This window comes from Mustela nigripes, chromosome 7 (assembly GCF_022355385.1).
Source record: "Mustela nigripes isolate SB6536 chromosome 7, MUSNIG.SB6536, whole genome shotgun sequence".
Lineage (NCBI taxonomy): Eukaryota > Metazoa > Chordata > Mammalia > Carnivora > Mustelidae > Mustela > Mustela nigripes.
In genome coordinates, this window is record NC_081563.1 from 72,794,706 (window position 1) to 72,814,748 (window position 20,043).

At 39.2% G+C, this 20,043-nt stretch overlaps 1 protein-coding gene across 1 annotated transcript in view; it reads right to left on the bottom strand.

The window, feature by feature from the left end:
- Positions 1-269: 269 nt before the first annotated feature.
- The window catches only part of PPP1R21 (protein phosphatase 1 regulatory subunit 21), a 63,555-nt gene continuing 43,781 nt past the window's right edge, over positions 270-20,043 (bottom strand). Inside the window, exons 16-22 of the mRNA XM_059406111.1 lie at positions 17,396-17,488; positions 14,235-14,477; positions 8,648-8,680; positions 7,280-7,396; positions 4,584-4,682; positions 3,431-3,559; positions 270-924 (exon numbers count right to left, since the gene is read on the bottom strand). Coding sequence (XP_059262094.1) covers positions 895-924; positions 3,431-3,559; positions 4,584-4,682; positions 7,280-7,396; positions 8,648-8,680; positions 14,235-14,477; positions 17,396-17,488 — 744 coding nt within the window. The 3' untranslated portion in view covers positions 270-894. The remainder of the gene's footprint in view (positions 925-3,430; positions 3,560-4,583; positions 4,683-7,279; positions 7,397-8,647; positions 8,681-14,234; positions 14,478-17,395; positions 17,489-20,043) is intronic.

Sequence of the window (20,043 nt, forward strand, 5' to 3'; positions counted from 1 at the left end):
GGAGCGATATATTTAGGGAATGCTGGGAGAAATGCCCCTGAGGTTGACACTGAAATCATACAATGTCGACAAACTAAACCAAGGGGAGCATGAAATACGATTGCAGTACCTGTTAAGGCAATTCTCAAAGCCTTAATAAAGGACTGATCAGATAATTGTGACAATCTGGGGTATTAGGTTATATCTAAGTCCATGGGGATTTTGTAACTTTTATAAAAGATACGTTAATAGGTTTCAGTTTCCCTTATCAAATTTTCATAGCCTGGAAGTTTGATAGAAGTACGAATTTATTGACATCAATTTCTTTAAGCTATTATTCCAACACAGAGAAGGTACTGAAGAGCTGAAGACAATGATAATAAACCTACAAGATCTGAAGTTAAGTCTGCAAGACCCACCCCCTCTGAGAGAGAGAGAAAATCTGAATAAGTCTTCAAAAAGAATCCAGAGACTGCTCCCAATTATAGCAAGAAGTAATGACAGTTGGACAATTTAAGCATTTTATCCAGAAACATAGATCTATTCCATAGATACCAAATCCATTACCATATAATTGAGTTTGAAAATATACAAAATATTTGTTGTTCTTACATACTGAAATTAAAACCTAATTTTAAAAAGTGCACAGTAAAAACAGCGTAAGGAAACCTATAATATCCATGGTACATGTATTGTTCTCCATTTTACTGTCAACATTACATTCTGTATTTGCCTTACTGGTTACAAATATATTTTAAATGTTTCAAGGCCATTTACAACACTGACTAGTTTACTAGGTCCAAAAACACCCCAGCTTCCTGAAGGCGGCCCGACACTGGACGAGGGGTCTGGGTCCTGTAGCTCCGTGCAACAGTAGCAGCTTTGGAAAGAAGTCGCCAACCATCTATGTGTAAACTATCGACTCTTGTTCTTTTTAGAATTTCCCTGTGCAAAGAAAAAGATCAACAATAAGAACACAGACGTCTAGAAAAGTAACTCCTCATTTATGGTCAGGAAGGCCATACTTCACTTTGGAAAACTTTAGCTTCTAAGAACAGCTGATAACCCTGCATTGCTAACTTTTAATCAAAAAGCAGTCTGTTACTTTCAACTCCCCCACTCTCTATTTCCATGGACCCTATCCCCCTGAGGCTGAAGATTGGCAACAAAGGAAGAAAACAAACCTCAAATATTCATTTTGTTCCAAAGACAGGGAATTTACTGATTTCAGACTCTGAATAAAAATGTTTAGCCTAAACAGGTTTCTTTACTGCTTAATAAATACCTTCTAAATAGGTCTTAATGATACTAATTTTGAGTACGTGCCAACTAACACCCAGTGGCAGTGATCTGAAAAAGGAAGCTCAGATCCTGGCTGAAAATGAGCTAAGGGCAGATGTCTTCACTCATTCCCAGGCCCCACCCAGGTTGACAGTTGGACTTTCCAGCTTTATATAATAACTCTCTTCTTTCTGGAAAAGTTCATTTTTTTTTTTTAAGATTTTTATTTATTTATTTGACAGAGAGAAATCACAAGTAGATGGAGAGGCAGGCAGAGAGAGAGAGAGGGAGGGAAGCAGGCTCCCTGCTGAGCAGAGAGCCCGATGTGGGACTCGATCCCAGGACCCTGAGATCATGACCTGAGCCGAAGGCAGCGGCTTAACCCACTGAGCCACCCAGGCGCCCTGGAAAAGTTCATTTTTTAAGAAAACACTGTTAACTCGACTCCTATACTTAACTATTAGGTACAAATACATTTTTGTCATGTGTGTGCTTAATGCTTGCAGAACACAAGCTTTAATAACAAGATGATAGCCAACAAATGTTTCCAAGATACACTTGGCCTCCAACGGAGACCAGGTCAACTCTGCCATAAGATGATGCCCCAACAATCTAAATTACTAACAAACTGGGCAAGGGAGAGCACAAAATACAGCAATCACAGAATGATCATAAAAAAGTTAATAAAATAAACGAGCTCTGTGTTTAATTAATGACAAATATTTTAAGGACTCAATTACAAAGTTCTGAGAGGACTTGAAAATTCCCTAACTTCTAAAGTAGCTGCAATACAAATTCCTTTGGAACAATGAACTTTGCTGGACTCGATACAAAATCTTCTCAATTCAGAACAAAACGGCTTCTGCAGCTCTAGGGTCTGAAAAGCTTCCCCATAAGCACTGTTCCTTCTTTCCAAACATTAGATGCTAAAACAGCCTTTCTCCTAATATTCAAACTAATATAATGTGCTTTCTACCGTGACGAGGAATATAACCTGTGAACTAGCTTTCTGGGAACCGCTGGGACATCGAGAAAAAGGCCACAGCGGTTGCAGGAGGCGAAATTCAAGAGGACCGACTTCCCCACTCATCACCTCCAATCTCATTTCCTGAAGCACAAATAACTGGAGAACCATCATCAAAACCACACTGTCTGGCTACAATCACCACAAGATGCCCCAGGAAAGTTATCACCCTCTCCTGCTCTCTCCAAAGTAGCGAAAGGCCAATGAAGATCACGAAACTATAGGGAACAAAAGTATCACACAATGTGGATTCCAATGCACTCGCAAGACAGATCTTCCAGGAGACAGCAACTGAGCAGAATGCTGCCCTCACCACCACTAGCCAATGCTAAAATCAAGCTATAGTGTATTTAGCTCTATTTCTGTCCCAGTCCCAGCACCTAGAAGGAACTCAATACGTGGCTGCTAGGTCAATGAAAGGCAACAGCAGAGTTCAAAGAGCACAGGTTAGAGACAATAAATCCCCACTGGCACTGGTACATATTGTCTGAGTTACAAAATGTGCAAAGCATTTGAGATGATGCATGGAACCTAGTCCCTGGCTTCCTAAAGCCCACCTGTCCTGGTAAAAGAGCACATACTACGCTACAACAAGAGACATGGGCTATGCAGACACGCACTTCAACATACAGGTAACTACCATTACCTACTGACCCCAGCCTGGATGAGCTGTGGCTTTATGGGAAATGAAATCAAAAGAAATTTCTGGAAAAGAACAAGACATTCCTAGGTTATATGGATGTATATGAAAATAAATCTGCTAAACAAGATGATTCTTCAACAGCACCATTTTAGACTCCTATGTTAAAAAAAAAGAAGAAGAAGAAGAATCCCCATCAAAATCTTCCTAAAAGTTGCCCTAGATGATAAAACAGTAGCAGAAATGCCAAAGGTGCCAAAAATCAAAGGACATAGTATTAGGCCTTAGAGGTCAGACCTTCTCTCAACTTATAACCCAGTCAAAGAAACTGAATTTCATGTTTAAATAAGAGGACAAATGATATGAAGAAAAACCATTTAAAAACACTTTGAGTCTCTTCACCTTTGCTCCTGAAATGCACAGCAATGAAATACCTTATATTAAATACATTACATATTAAATATTATATTACAGAGAGACTCCCCCGCCCCCCGCTCCTCCCCTACCTTACTGGACATCTTCAGTGTGTCAATCTCTTCTCTCTGTTTAGACAATGTCTCGTTCATGCTGCACAGGTGGTCACTCATCATACTTAACTGATCTTCGTAACTCCTCTTGGTAGTTGTCAGCTCGTCCTAAAAGGCAAAGGAGCAGAGAGAAAAAAAGAAAAATCAAAAGTCACATCACTCTAAAGTTTTTTTAATTTATAGAAGGAATTTGAGAAAAGCAACCTATCAAGATGGCCTGTCTGATCAATTAACATGAAGAACAAGCCACTGGCCTGATACGAACACAAAATTAAAACAAATGGGGGGAAAGGTTTTCTTTTCAGCCTTCAAAATATGCTCTGAATCTCTGTGCAAAAAGACTGTCCTTCTATATCAGGTATAAAACCATCATAAAAAAACCAAAAGGGCTACATTATGTTTCCAAATCCCTTCGGGTTTTCCAGAGCCTTGGGTAAGATGGGCAAGTCTGTCTTGGGGCACATTCCCACTAGCCCAGTACCTACTAGCTCATCGCCCTCAGCCCTTAGGCCAGGACCCTCCCTGGGAGAAGCACCTGTGTCTGTCTTCCCATCTATCTGCTCTCTCCAGCCCCTTAAAATCTAATCCTGTGCCCCTAGCTAATCGGATAAACTAATCTGAAACTAGGAGGAAGCAGGTGTTACTGTGCTAATGTGTTTTTTCTCCGCCTACATCATGTTTATATTTAATAGAGGCTTTCTGGAAATAAGGCTTTAAAACAAACTAGTGAGTAAGGAAGAATATTTTACAGCCCAAGCTTTGAGTTTGGTCCATTTTATGAAACAGTAAAGAGAAGGAACAGAGTCACATGTACAGAACAAGAGTACAGCCCACCATGACAGGGATTAAGGGTGGGAGGGACGCCAGGGGTGGGTACATAAGTATCATTTTAGGAAATGCTGACTACAAAGCTATTTAAAATAAAATCAAGTTAGAGAAATAAGCAATATATAACTTTTTGCCTGACATAAGTAAGATATTACTTTAAAATGAGTTAGAAATAAAGTAGTTAGAAAAATGTATGTCTAGAGGGTGAACACCACTACTTTGGAAAGGAAATGCTGACTCTGCGGCCCCAGAACTTCCAGTGAAAACGGTATTAACCCCGTGTAGGAAACACTTCTGAACCCACCTGAAGTCTGCTGATGTTCTGACCGGCTACTTTCATGTCTTCTGTCAGTGCGTCTTTAGACTTTTCAGCCAAGGCCAGTCTCTTTGAGAGTGCTCGGCACTATTAAATCAGAAAACACCCTGTTACTTCAGGGGGCATTTCCCCAAACCAAATTCACTTCAGGCCTGTACCACACACTGGAGTACACATAAGATATGGTCCCCCTCTCACCACTTTAATAAGAAAAAATGTCTACTAACTCAAGCTTATCAGGGTTTCTCCTAGCTCTAGCCTGATGACCAGTGGTTACAAAAAACTTAAGTTTGTTTTTTTTTTTTTTTAAAGGATTTAATTATTAAGAACTCTCTACAACCAACGTGGGGCTTGAACTCACAACCCCAAGATCAAGAGTCGCATATTCTACTGACTGAGCCAGCCAGGCGCCCCTTAAGAAGTTTTTGTTTTGTTTTGTTTATGGTTTTTTTTTTTAAAGATTTTTATTTATTTATTTGACAGACAGAGATCAAAAGTAGGCAGAGAGGCAGGCAGAGAGAGAGAAGAGGAAATAGGCTCCCTGCTGAGCAGAGAGCCCGATGTGGGGCTCGATCCTAGGACTCTGGGATCATGACCTGAGCCAAAGGCAGAGGCTTTAACCCACTGAGCCACCCAGGCATCCCCCCTTAAGAAGTTTTTATACATTTACCCAGAATTCATTTATCCTCACATTGGATGTGAACAGAATTGGTTATTTCAAAAGTTGTGAGTGGCATCTGACCATGCAAGATGAATCCTAACGCACTTTTCTTGTGTTTTAGTCCTCTATTAGAGACAGGGTTACAGAACAATAAAAGCTTTACAGCCCCAGGCTACAGATTAGGCTCTAGGGGAGAACAAAGTGAGGTCAGGAATGCAAAGATCCCAGCTGCTTTCTTTGGGGTTCTACCAAAGCTATGCTCTCCAGAGACAGACCTGATCAAGAAGAAAGAAGAAAAATTCTGTTTCTCACTATTGTTCAAAGACGATGTGCCATTAAAAGGCTCACTAAACTTCTGATAAGGCCACGCATGCGACTGACAAGGAGGACCTGCTGAGACACATCTGAATGCTGTGTCGACATTCAGATGCTCAGACTAACTGTTCCCATAAAGTCACATGGAGGGGTCACCACTTCCTGTTTATAAACAAGGAAAAACTAGGACAATGTAGAAATTCTTGCAGCACATTTACCAAGATAAGCAAATCTCTTGGAAATAAAAGAGCCTCAGATATTCCCCAACTACTCATTTCATTCCTCATAAGAGAATTTAAGGAAAGCTCTGCCAGTCAAATCAACCACCATCTATTAGCCAAACATCTACCATGTGCTCAACACCACACCTGAAAAAGAGGGAGAGAGTTTTGCAAGATATGGGTCTTCACTGCGGTGGCAATCAAGTGTGAGACACTAATTGAGAAGGCAGTTAGGGACCCAGACAAGAACACAATTCCCGGGCTCAGGAGCTCCACACTATGGCGGCTTCACTGTAAGTCAGTCAGCTTGCTGTGCTGCCCATTCTCTATAGCCCAACCAGCTGTTACCAAACAGGTAGGTAATGGCAGCTTGTGAGCAACACGGAACTAGACACATCATTTATTTCAGGGAAAATGTAGCAAGGCCCCTCTCTACTTCCAAGCAACTGGGCTCTATCAACCTCTCTGTGTCTGCAGTGCAGGAGAAAATCACCAAGTCGGTCCCAATAAAGGGTGCTGCCTTTTCTTTCCCAATTTCTTTAACAATTTAAGGCAATATAATTCTCCATCTGCCATCTGTAACTGATCTTTTAAAGTTTTAAATCAGATACCTTATGGGTATTCTAACATGTTGAGCGACAGCCATTCTGTCTTACCATTTGTCTCATACTCTGATTTCTGTACTTTCTCCTTCATTTTCTCCTTTGTAATTAACAAACTGTGTATGATTTTATTGAGTGTCTTACATAGTGTTTTTCTAATTCTCCTAAGAAAATGAATTATTTGGTTAAGAAGAAAATATAACAAAAAGTAAGATTGGGGCGCCTGGGTGGCTCATTGGTTAGGCCTCTGCCTTAAGCTTGGGTTGTGGTCTCAGGGTCCTGGGATTGAGCCCCAAATCAGGCTCTCTGCTCAGCGGGGAGCCTGCTTCCCTACCCCCCGCCTGCCTCTCTGTCTCCTTGTGATCTCTCTCTCTGTATCAAATAAATAAATAAATAAAATCTTTTTTAACAAATTACATAACAAAGATTTTAAAAGATTACATTTTTTTATTTCATCATTCATAGGAACTCATTTCTACCACTTAGAAATTAAAGAGTATTTAAAAAAGAAGAAGGTGTATTTTGCTTTTTAATTTCTCTGCATGAATTTTCCTTGACCTGTGAATGTGTACCTGCCTATAACTCTCTCAAACAAAGAATCACTAATAGTAATACTCCAAATATCTGTGATGTGACCAAAGGAAAGGTGACCTAGAAGTGTCTCAACTATCTTTCAGTAACCTGGAAAGGACAAATCAGTCCTGTATTTGTTGAAATGAAGATTTTTGTTTGGATATAGCCCAATCAATATGAATTCCAACCAAATTCACATGGATGCACAGACACAGACATCTTTCTTCCAGTAAACAGCAGGAGACTTGGGCAGTGCCCTAATTCCTGCCCAGATTGAGAAAAACCACCAAATCTAATCCACTCTCCACTCACCTCAGCGTAAAAGTGCACTGACTTACTGTCAGCCAGCTGCAGTTGAGAAGTCAGTTCCACTATCCTGGCCATGTAGTGATTTTTAATTAAGTCTTCACGAGATTCCACATCTGGAACCTAAACAGAACACACAGAGTTAAATAAACAAATGCCAGTGAAATGAAGCACTTCTAGAAAAGACGACCATCACTCTAGAAGAAAAAAAAAGGCAACATTTGTACATTTTCTTGTTAAATCTGATAGGAAGTCAGTTTCCCTACCCCTCAAAGAAACTTCAGACAAACCAGGTAAATGTATATTCCAAATTTCTTTTATTCAGCATCCTGCTCATATCAGAACAAGGCTATGGCTTCAAAAGAACAGAGCAACAGTGAAGTACTAGGAGGCCCACTACCTCTGTGGCCATGTCCCTCCATCCCACTGTGATGAGCCATAAAGCTGGCTTTCAAAATCTCCATCCTTCTGACACCTATGTCCTCCTCTCAGTGAAAGAAGGCAGGGGAAAAGGAGCATTTACTGGCACCCCTAAAAGCCAAACATTCTTTCCTTCCCCCAAATTATGTTAAGACAGCTCTAATATTCTTAAACACATTAACCAATTAAACTATTTCTATAATGAACAGTTGACAGCCCTTGTCCCAGACCAATGTTTCTTATAGTTTATTACTCTAGCAATGGTGCACTATGAAGTTTAGTTTAAAAATATATACAGAAGTAAAAATTAAAAAATATATATATATATAGAGAGAGAGAGAGAGAGAGTTCAAGATTACCTAAACTAAAGGGCAATAAGGAAATCAAATAACTTACCAATCTACTGGAACTATATTTATCAGCTTGCCACATTGAGTGGAATGCTGAAGAACTTCAGTGTTCCTTGAGAGTATATTTATAAAGTTACATTTTAAGTTATATTATATTATATATTATAAAATTTTATAATATTTCCAAACTCAAAAGCCAAATCTGACCTGGATTCACTCACTTGACGGCTGGAAAGAATTTGCAAGCACACTGTTGGTCAAGGCCCTGAAAAGCCCTGCTCCCCAGCCTGCCCACTGGGAGGCCTGACGCCTCACACAGGATGCCAGCCAAGCTGATGGCCAGGCTCCCACCACACCTTGTCAAACTGCCAAGCCAAGTCATTCAACGAGGCGATTACAAAAACAGGCTATAATTTGTTGGTGACAGTTAAAATAGAACCAGTAAGAAAAGCAACATGGACCCATGGATGGAGGAGAAAAACACTGACTCCACATTTGCTAGAACTGTCAGAACACAATTTGACAAAGCTGACTTTTGCAGGATTTTGTGAACAAACACACAGCCAAATATTTACAAACAAACGTGATGCCAAGCACACATTACCTCATTGTCAGATGTCCTGGTTAAAACCCCAATCTAGAACATAAGAGGAAAAAAGCTTTAGAACAGACTGTTTTGACTTCCAACACAATAGCTCCAACACTTGTAATATTTTCTCTTCTCAGTTCACACTGTTTTTAAGTGCACTGGGAGTGCAGACCTAGAAGATGTCCTGCCTGGTCTTCTATTACCAGGAGGCTGTACCTATAGAAAGCTAATTGCGTTCCCTATTTCCATCATGAGGCAGTAATGGATAATGATCACTATTTCCTTTTGAAATGCTGTAGTCCTTTTCACTGAAACCCAACAAACTGACTGGGAAAAGAAAGAGGAAGAATAGTTCTGACTCATCTTCTCATTTCTATGCCTATTTCCAAAGCAGCAGCCAAGGAGGAGTAAAGACAGTTTTATGGTGACCATAACAACTGAACATTCCAAAGAGAAAACACAAATAATACTCTGCTGAAAGTTCAAAAGGAGAAAGAAGAAATACACTTTTGATGTAATGTTTTGACATTAGTAAGTATTCATTTCAGATTTAAATTAAGGAAAAAGAAAATGTAATTTCAGACATGTTAGGGTTCTGCCAAGTTTTTTAAAGATTGCTTTTGTGGATTAAGATTTCAATAACAGATAGTCATGAATAATGGTTTCAGGTTATTGTCCAAAGTGGAAAGGCATGTGCTTGGGCACAGTAACTTAAGGAACCATGGAAACTCGGTTTCAGTGGATTCTGATACACTCATAGAGGACACCTGATGAACAGTTTTCACAGATTCTAAATCATCTCCTCAAGAGTATTACTCTGAACACTGAACTGTGTATAAACTGAGTACACGCTAATGAATGTCATGCCCACCTAGCTGTAAAAAGGATCATTTATAAGACTTTTTTTTTTTAAAGAATCATAATTTTCTACTCACTGAAGCAGAAGTAGCAATTAGTCTCTCTTTTAGTTAAAAACTGTTTATGGTAACATGCCAATCATTTAATTTTATATATTTAAATATGACTACATTTGGCAAAAGGAACTCTGAGCACGCATCTATATTCTGCCTCCTCGCCTTATTCCCTGACTCCTGGGTTACGGTTTGAGAATATGTTACAGCACATGGACCCACTAATGAATGGGATCATTCATTAAGGAAAACTTAATGTTCATAATTTCAACATTTTCTCATATGATGTTAATGGGAATGTAAACTAATACAGCCTTTTTAGAAAACAATTTGGCATTAAAAGGTCAAGAAACTCTAAAACATTTGTAAGTTTGAAAAACCTTATAACCTAGTAAGTTCCAACCCTGAGAATACATCTCAAAGACATCACCTAAGATGCAGAAAGCATCTTATGCATCCAAGCAGATGCTATTTAAAACTGTAAAAATTATAAACAATGTCCACTTATAGGTAAACTAAGGTATATTTTATGTAGAATACTATACAATCAACCACTAAGTTTATACAGATTTCTAATAATAGCATAAATGTTTGTGTATTCACATTACCCTAAAAGGTTTGAAATTTTATATACCAAAATATCAGCCATGTGTGAAATTTTGTAGGAAAAATGTTAACGGTAGTTGTTTGGGTATTCAGCAGCAAGTCAACTTTTCTCTTCTTTTAACCTTCTGTGGTTTTTTAATTATCTACAGTATGCATGTACTCTCTTTATACATAAAACATATATTTCAAATTCTACTAATGCTTTTTAATTCCAGCAAGAACAAGAAATTTGTATTATTCTGCACTTTTCCTTTCTTGAGATTACTGCCATATTTTATCATGATAAACTGGCAGGTGACTGAAAGCTCAAATTATACCATCAGATATTTTAATGACAAATACTATGCATTCAACCATTGCAGTGCCATAGGGTTAGAAATAATGTATCTATCTGATATAACTTTTCAATCCCAAGATGCTGGAACCAAACTAATTTTCTGGAGGCCTGTAAGATGAGCTTCTTTAGTCAGTTAATTTTAAAATGGGCACAGACTTGTTCCTGACACCCAAAAGGAAAATGAGAGAAAGGAGGGACACAGAGAGCTACACACTTCATTCAGTGAAATCCACTAAGGGTGGGTGAAAACAAGGGCATAAAATAAAAATTAAATAAGAACGAAAAGAAAGGTTGAAAAGGAGCAATATCAAGAAGGTAGAAAACACCATCACTTTTTCATCTCAATGGTCTCAGGCTGTTTTTGGCAGGAATCTGCCTCATACAGGACAGAAGGAGGGTTATGTGGTGATACCTGTCTCCTGGCCTGAAATACTCTTCTCTTGCCTTGAACTCCTATTGACTTTTGAAACCCATTCATGTTACCTCTTTTGTGCCACCCCCTCTCCCCCGAGCCCTCCAGTGGCCTCCTCTGTGACTCCACAGCACTCCACAGATGTCTACCCATGCCTGTGCTCCCTTAGATTGAAAGCAACAAAGACCAACTGTGAAAAAGGAAAGGAGGCTCATTGTGTCTTGGTTCTCTAATCCTGTCCATCATAGGCAATACCCAAAACTGGGGTTCATGGAAACTATGGCACCTCAACTATACTGGAAATCATGGGTAGAATTCTGAATTCAAGAAAATCAAGGAGAAGGAAAGAGGAGTTGGATGACAAAAACATGTGAGTATACAGGTGATACAGGTTTTGGATGAACAGGTATCAAAAGAAACACCTTGAACAAAGACAGGGAAGCAAAAATGCAAAGAATGTTATCAGTGAAGAGCTCAGTTTGGCATTTTCTACAAGAAAATGTAGAAGACAGGGAAAGAAAGGTAGTCTGGAAAAGGTATCCACAGATCTCGAATGCCAAACAAGTGAGTGGATTATATTTTATAGATAACAGGGAGCTACCAGAAGTCTAGAAACAAGAGAGTACATAATCAGTAATATACTCCAGGAAAATTACTCTGATAGCACCTTATGAGGTGGGTGGGAGGAAACAGACCCTTAAGAGATGCAAACAGAAGAAAAATCAAAGCCATGTACACACATACAAACTGAACAGACTAGTTAAGATAACAGTGACTTCCAAACTCATCAAACACAAATAACGCCATCAACACTCATGGCCCAATACTGCTCCACACTATAGGTTCGCCATGTCTTTGGAAATCCTTCTCACTTACATACCTAAGAATCATGCTTGCCATTGAAGATGTTCAAATAAATACAGTCCTCAACTTTGAGCAACTGACATTAAGGACTCAAACACACAATGCTGCCAACTCCCAGCATTTCAAGAAAGGCAACCAGTAAATAAATGAGTTTATGTCAGCTGATATGTTTTCTGACACCAACAGGAACACAAGGCCATGGCTGTGGGGGTGAGGGGGGCTAATATGGCCCCAGATACCTTGGATTCCATCCTAGTTCCATTACTTACCAGATGTGTGACTTCAGTTGAGTTATTTTACCTCTCTGTCCCCCAGTCTCATCTACAAAATAGAGATATGATAGTACCTACAATCTTACAGGATCTGTGTGAGGACTGCCTAAGTTAATGTACTCAAAGTCCACAGCACCATGGATGGCCCACAATCACTACAGTCATCACTGTTGTATGAGCACTCTTCCAGGTCTAGTCAGGTCCAACAGTTACTTACTCCTGGCCACCAGCAACTCTACTACTAGTACAAGTGAAAGCTGAGGGAAGAAACCAATGCAAGGAAGCAGAAAGAGAGGGGGTAGAAAGAAAAAAATCCAACCAGAGGGAAAAAAGTCTGACCTGAACAATGAGACAGTCTCTGAAGGGAAATCCAAAGATGAGTGGTGGTGGGGTTGCACTTTCCCAAATAGTACCTGAACAGATGTCAACATCCTGCTGTGTGTTGAATGTGCTTCTAGAGAGTCTGCTTGCCCTCGCCAGAGGCAACGTGCAGGACCCGTGTCTGGGACTGAGACCTGGGATCAGGAGGTCACCATAGGATCATCCTGTGAGCATAGTGTCTACACCAGTCAAAACCCTGAGAAGTTTGGTTTATGTATTTTTGCTTTTCTAAAAATTTTAATTCCTCCCCCATATTTTATTAAGAAAAGTTTCAAATATACAGAAAGTTGAGGAAAAAGTTTAAGAAACATCAATATATCTACCACCAATACTTAATAACTAACATTTTGCTATATTTGGTTTATCCATCTATATCTATATTTTTTCCCTGAATAGTTGGAAAGTAAATTGCATGTATTAGGATACCTGACCTAAGTACTTTGGCATTTATCTCCCAAAATTAGGATATTCTCCTAAGTAATCATAATACCAGTACCACATCCAGGAAAATTATTAATAAACTGAGTTTCTGACACTATTAAGATGCAATAGGGTCTATATACATCTTGAAATAAAAGCTGGTTTGTATGTTTCATTATCAGGAGTGCCCTGAATAGGATGCAAAGTAAATCTGAAAAGGACCATAACTTGCCCTTTCACTGCATCAGTGAGCTACGGCGTGGGTGGGGGATGGTAATGTCAAAAGCCTTAGGACTTTCAAGAAGTACCATGGCTCACCCCAAGATCTTCAAGAAAGACTTGTATAAATGTACCTAATAAGGCATGTTTCTGATTATGAGGGGTTTTTCCCCTCTGATTTCTTCTTTCCTTGATTTTCTAATTTTTTTTTTTTACTGTAGGCAGAGTACTACAATTAGAAAACTTTTCTTAAAGTAACTTTGAAGTTACTTGAAGTAATTAATAGCTCCAATATTGATGTTTCTTCACCTTCTAAATCACTGCAGTTAAAAATAAGGCAAGAAATATAAGACTGGAGGGGCACCTAGGTGGCTCAGTTGTTTAAGTGTCTGCCTTCGAGGCTCAGGTCATGATCCCAGGGTCCTGGGATTGGCTCCTTGCTCAGCAGGGAGTCTGCTTCTCCCTCTCCTCCCCCTGCTCGTGTGCTAGCGCGCGTGCTCGCTCTCTCTCTCTCTGTCAAATAAATTAAAAATAAAATCTTAAGAAAGAGAAAGAAAGAAAAGGCTGTAAGATAACCTGATGGGTTTATGTATTTTATATATACATCATAAAGCTTTCTAGGAACTATGTAATTGGTTTAAAATGGTATTTGTGGCCATTTCTATGAAAAGGAAGACATTCAAGACCTTGGTCAGAAACATAACCCCATATTACAAATATTTCTATGGAAAACAGAATCACCTTAAAATTTTACTTTCTAGACCTTTTCCAGGAATACAGTCCTCACCATGGGCAAGTCTCATGCAAAAGCCAATAGCTTTTTGAAGGAGGCATCCTGCTCACCACTTGCTCTTCCTAGGACATGTAGATTATACCTGTTTTATATGGACATGTTATTTATTTATTTATTCATTTACTTATTTATTTAAGGGGTGGGGGTGGTGAGGGACAGACAGAGAGAAGAGAAAGAATCTCAAGCAGGCTCCCCACTGGGTACAGAGCCTGATGTGAGGCTCGATCCCACAACCCTGAGATCATGGCCTGAGTCAAAATCAAGATTTGGATGCTTCACCAACTAAACCACTGAGGGGCCCGTCACTGGCATATAATTTAGATGGTTAACATCAAACACTACATTAAGCCCTTACCGGTTGGCATTAAAAAAGAAGAAGATACTTACCAGACTGGTGCTGTGAGCAGGCTCCAGCACAGCCTTGGCTGAGGCTTCTTCCCGGCCTGCCGCATTCACCCCAGTGGCATTTTCCTGGGCCAACCCGAGCCCCTGCCCACTGCTCGTACTCCTCAGCTTATCCGCAATCCGCTGGTTTTCTTTCTCCAGCTTGATTTTGGCTAACTGTGCTTCCAACATCCAGTGTTCTTTTTCCTGCTCCAGTTTAGAGATCTTTTCCAAACTCTGCTGAACCTTGAAAAGCAATAGAGTTCTGCACCTTAGAGGACGATGCAGATAAAACTTAGTGGCTCAAGAAAGGCTTCACAAAACTTCAACCCAAACTACCTCCCAGAAGTAAAAACAAAAAAGCCTGATTGTTAAACAAGGAAAAGGAAATACTGCACAAGACACAAAAAGCACAACCAGAAACTGAGAGAGTGGAAAGTAAAATTAAAAATCTCTGTTCTTCAGAAGATATTAAGAGGGTGAGAAAAGCCATAAGATGGAAGGCATCTGCAAAGCATGTATCTAACAGAGGATTAGTATCTAGAATATATAAAGAACTTCTACAAATTAGTAAGAAAAAGATAGGCAACCCAGGAGAAAAACAGGAAAAAAAAAAAAGACTTGGACATTGAACAAGACTAAAAACATAAAAAAAGGTACTCAATATCACTATCAAGAAAAAGCAATTTAAAACCACCCACATACTACAATTAAAAAAAGAGAAAATACAAAGGTGGGCATGTTTGTGGAGCAGCTGGAACTGCCATCTAATGCTGGGAGGACTAGAATTTGGGACAGACACTTTGAAAAACTGTTTGGCTGGATCTTTAAAGCTGACATCTTATCCTCTGCCCCAGCAAATCTACTTCCAGGTGTATCTGCAATAGAACAGTGTGCATATTTATCAGAAGACACGTGTAAGGATGCTCACAGCAGCACCAGGATAGTCAAACACCTGAAACTACCCAAATACTCCTAGATTATAAAAAAGAATAATGCCTATTCACACAGTAGAGTACTGAACAACAGTGAAAATGGACAGATTACAATTATTTATAACATGATGAGCATTACAGATATGCTGGACTAAAGAAGCCAGACCTGAAAGAATATATATTATAAAACCTCATTTAATGAAAAGTCCATTTATTGAAACTTTCACTAATCTACTGTATTATAACATAGGATGATGGTTCTCTTTGGGGGCAAGGAGAATAATAACTGGGAAGGGGCATGAGGAAGGCTTCTGGCAATTTTTTTTAAAGGTATACCTTACATAAAGAAATGTTCTTTTTAAAAAATTTTATCTAGGTGCTAATTACATAAGTAACTAGCGAAAATTCATTGGGCTATACAGTTGACCCTTGAACAACCCAGGTTTGAATTACGTGGATCCACTTACACAAAGATTTGTTTCAACATACGTAATATAGTACTTTTTTTTTTTTTAAGACTTTATTTATTTATTTGACAGACAGCACAAGTAGACAGCAGGCAGAGGGAGAGGGAAAAGCAGACCCCCCCCACCCCCGCAACAGGGATCCCAATTTGGGGCTCAATCACAGGACCTTGGGACTGTGACCCAAGCCGAAGGCAGCCGCTCAACTGACTGAGCCACCCAGAAGTCCCTTCCTTAAGATTTTCTTAATAACACCTTTTCTCTAGCTTGCTTTAAGAATGTGGTATATAATATACATAATATACAAAACATGTGTTAATCAGCTGTTTATGCCCTTAGTAAGGCTTCTAGTCAACAGTAGGCTATTAGTAGTTCAGTTTTTAGAGAGTAAGAAGTTATACACGGATTTTTGACTGCATGGGCATGGGATGTCAATGCCTCTAACCCCCACAATGTTCAAGGATCAACTATACATTAATTATTTGTTTACTTTTTTAAACTATGTTATACTCCATTTAACAAGAAGTTTAAAAAACTAATTCTCAGGACAAATAAAAGCATGAAAATAAAAGCAAGCTTACAGTGAATTCCAAATGCTTTACCAACTATCATGGTTGAGCAATTACCATGTAGCAGACACTGTTCACAGTACTTTCCTGCCATTATTCTACTGAAGCCTCACAGTCCTTCAATTCTCATTTCTCACAGAGCAGAACTAAAGCTCCCAGCAGCTGAACCACCTGCTAAGCTAGCAAACGGCAGAGCAAGGATTTGGGACTCCATCTGTCTGGCTCATAACTATGATTCTTTTCACTGTATCACACTGCCTCCCTTTGGCTCAATTAATCCTTACATGACCCTGAAAGACAGATATTATCCTCACTGCAGAGAGGCAGGAAGTGACGCCCAGAGAGCTTATCAGACTAGCCTGCAGCTGGTCAATGGCAGAGTGGGAAAATAAACAGATAGCTCTCCCCACTTACTAGCTATTCTGGGTAAAAGCTGCCTAATTTCTTTGAGCCTTTACTTTCCTTACGTAAAATAAGAAGAAAACTGAAAATCAATTTTTAAAGTGTTCTCCATTTTATTGTTTATCCCAGGAATTTTGTTTTTCAGGAATTAGTCTCTAAATTAAATTTCCAGTTTCAACATCCTGGCATACTAATGTCGAAAAGACAAATGACACGTGTCAGCACAGATAAATAAAGTCTCAGGTGACTTTATTTGCACTCTCTTTTAAGATAAATACCTCCAAAACTTAAAGCAAGCCTATTGTTGAGGGGAATAAATCTCTGGCAAAAGCTACACCAGTGTCAGTGTGCACCAACTTCTGGAAAAGTCAGTCCCTCCCACTGCCACCCAGCCCCCAAATTCGACTGACCGACTGACTGAATATGGGAAATTTTTCCTTACTGATCATGTAGGAAATAAAAATAACTCACTGAGTCTCTTGCTCCTCCCCCTTTTTTTGCCTTATTATTCCCGACATTTAAATCTAGTGCCTAAAGAAAAACAATCACCGTATCCCAAGTGTGTTGGTCTTACTTTAGTGGCAATTACACCACCAACTGAATCAAGATGACTTATTTAGAGTATCAAGAAACGTTCTCCAATGAATTATGTTTATAGTGCTTTTTAGCATGTGTTAAACCATTAATTTTACATGTTTACTTATACAGCCTTTTAAATTGTTCTGAAAGCCTTCTCCAGGGGATTCAACATTTATCCTGTTTCAACAAGCAGCATGATTCGCCAGGCACCATACCTGTTGTGCAAGGCCTTCTCGACTTTCTGTAGAGCTAAGTAGGACCCGGCGGTTGGCCAGTGCTTCTTCATAAGGCACAGACTCCAAGAGGGGCTATGGAAAAAGCATAAGAATTCAAGCAAAAGATCATATTATTCCCTGATCCTACCTACACAAATGAGAATGCTAAATGGGGTTCAGTATATATGCCATTCAGATATATGCCAACATAATTTCCTTTACTAATATGACAAGGAACTTTTTTTTTTTTAAAGATTTTATTTATTTGACAGAGATCACAAGTAGGCAGAGAGAGAGGAAGGGAAGCAGGCTCCCCACTGAGCAGAGAGCCCGATGCAGGGCTCGATTCCAGGACCTCAGGATCATGACCTGAGCCAAATGCAGAGGCTTTAACCCACTAAGCCACCCAGGCACCCCGACAAGGAACTTTTTTAAGAAAAATAAAGAAGAGGGGCCTGTCATTCCAGTTATAATCTACACTAACATCGTAAGCACTTGTACTGAATACCATATGATTTCACTCATATGTGAAATCCAAACAACAAAACAAATTAAAAAACAAAAACAAAAAACAGAAACAGACTGAGATACAGAGAAAAATCAGATGGTTGCCAGGTAGAAGGGCAGTGGGGGACGATGGGCAAAATAGGGAAAGGAGATTAAAAGGTACAAACTTTCAGTTATAAAATAAATAAGATACAGGGATACAAACACACAGTAAGGAATATAAATAGTAAGTAACAACATTGTATGGTGACAAACTGTAGCTTGACATATTTTGGTGATCCCATTGTAATGTATATAAATGTTGAATAACTATGTTGTACACCTGAAACTATATAACATTGTATTGTCACTTACATCTCAATTTTTTTTTTTTTGGAAAGCAGACTGTCAGGAGATGGGGCAGAGAGGCAGTAGTAAAGATTACTAAGGGGCACTGTCTTGACCATGATTTCAAGGGTGGAGACATATGCCAAAACCTATCAAACTATATATTTCAAATATACAGTTTTTGTATGCCAATTAAATCCCCAATAAAACTTTGGAAAACAAACAAAACAGACAGATAAAGAAAGATGATAAAAAATCTAGAAACAGACAAAAGCATAGACAAAAATATATTATGTGATAAATGGTGCATTTTTTCTAAGTCAGTGGAGAAAGGACAGACTGGATAAATGCTTTAAGGACAACCAGTCAATAAATTAGAAAAATAACTACTTAGATTCCCCGTTTTACACTTATATCAGAATGAATCCAAGATAGATTAAAGATTTGAATTTAAAAATTTAGGCCATGAAAATAATGGAAGAAAATATAAGTGAACATTTCCGTAATCCTGAAAAGTACCCCTAGGGGCGCCTGGGCGACTCAGTTGTTTTTCTCTTATTTTTTTTTTTTTAAGATTAGTTTTATTTGTTGGAGAGAAAGCACATGCATGAGGCTGAGCAGGGGAGGGGCAGAGGGAGAGGGAGAAGCAGGCTTCCCACTGAGCAGGGAGCTGATGTGGGACTCGATCCTGAGACTCCCGGATCATGACCTGAGCCAAAGGCCGATGCTTAACCAACTGAGCCACCCAGGTGGGTGACTCAGGTCGGGATCCCAGGGTCATGGAATGGAGCCCCTCATAGCATTGAGCTTCCTGCTCAGCGGGAAGCCTGCTTCTCCCTCTCCCACTCCACTTGCTTGTGTTCCCTCTCTCCCTGTCTCTCTCTGTCAAATAAATAAATAAATAAAATCTTTAAAAAAAAAAAAAAAAGAAAGAAAGAAAGAAAGAAAAGTGCCCCTAGCTGAGAATCACCACCATAAAGAAAAAGACTGGTTCACTGATATAAAAATTAAAATTTCTATTAAAAAGAAATACAACAGGGGCGCCTGGGTGGCTCAGTGGGTTAAGCCGCTGCCTTCGGCTCAGGTCATGATCTCAGGGTCTTGGGATCGAGTCCTGAGTCAGGCTGTCTGCTCAGCAGGGAGCCTGCTTCCCCAGCTTCTCTCTCTGCCTGCCTCTCTGCCTACTACTTGTGATCTCTGTCTGTCAAATTAAAAAAAAAAAAAAAAATACAACAGCAAACTGGGAGGAAAATATTTCCAACAAAGACAAAGGATTAATAATTTTACTATAAAAAATAAAATAAAATTCTTACTATAATAGAGAACTCTTTCAACCCTAATTAGGAACACCTATCTAAAAATAGGTCAACAATGAACAGAGAACTGGCAGAATGAATACAAACAATAACTTTATGAAAGGACGTTCCACTTCAATAAGCAAAGAAATGCAAATTAAAATAACAGTAAAAAAGCTCTTGTCTCTGAGATGGATAAATATTAAATTCATGGGTTAAATTTATACTTCTACTGCTGGTAAACTATAAATAGGTAACCTTCTTAAGTATAGTCTGGAAGAAATGTGCCAAAATTTGAAAGATTCACAGACTTTGACTAAGCAATTCCATTTTGGAAAATTAATCTTTTTTTTAATTTTTATTTTTTTAAAGATTTTATTTATTTATTTGACAGAGAGAGATCACAGTAGACAGAGAGGCAGGCAGAGAGAGAGAGAGGGGAAGCAGGCTCCCTGCTGAGCAGAGAGCCCGATGAGGGACTCGATCCCAAGACCCTGAGATCATGACCTGAGCCAAAGG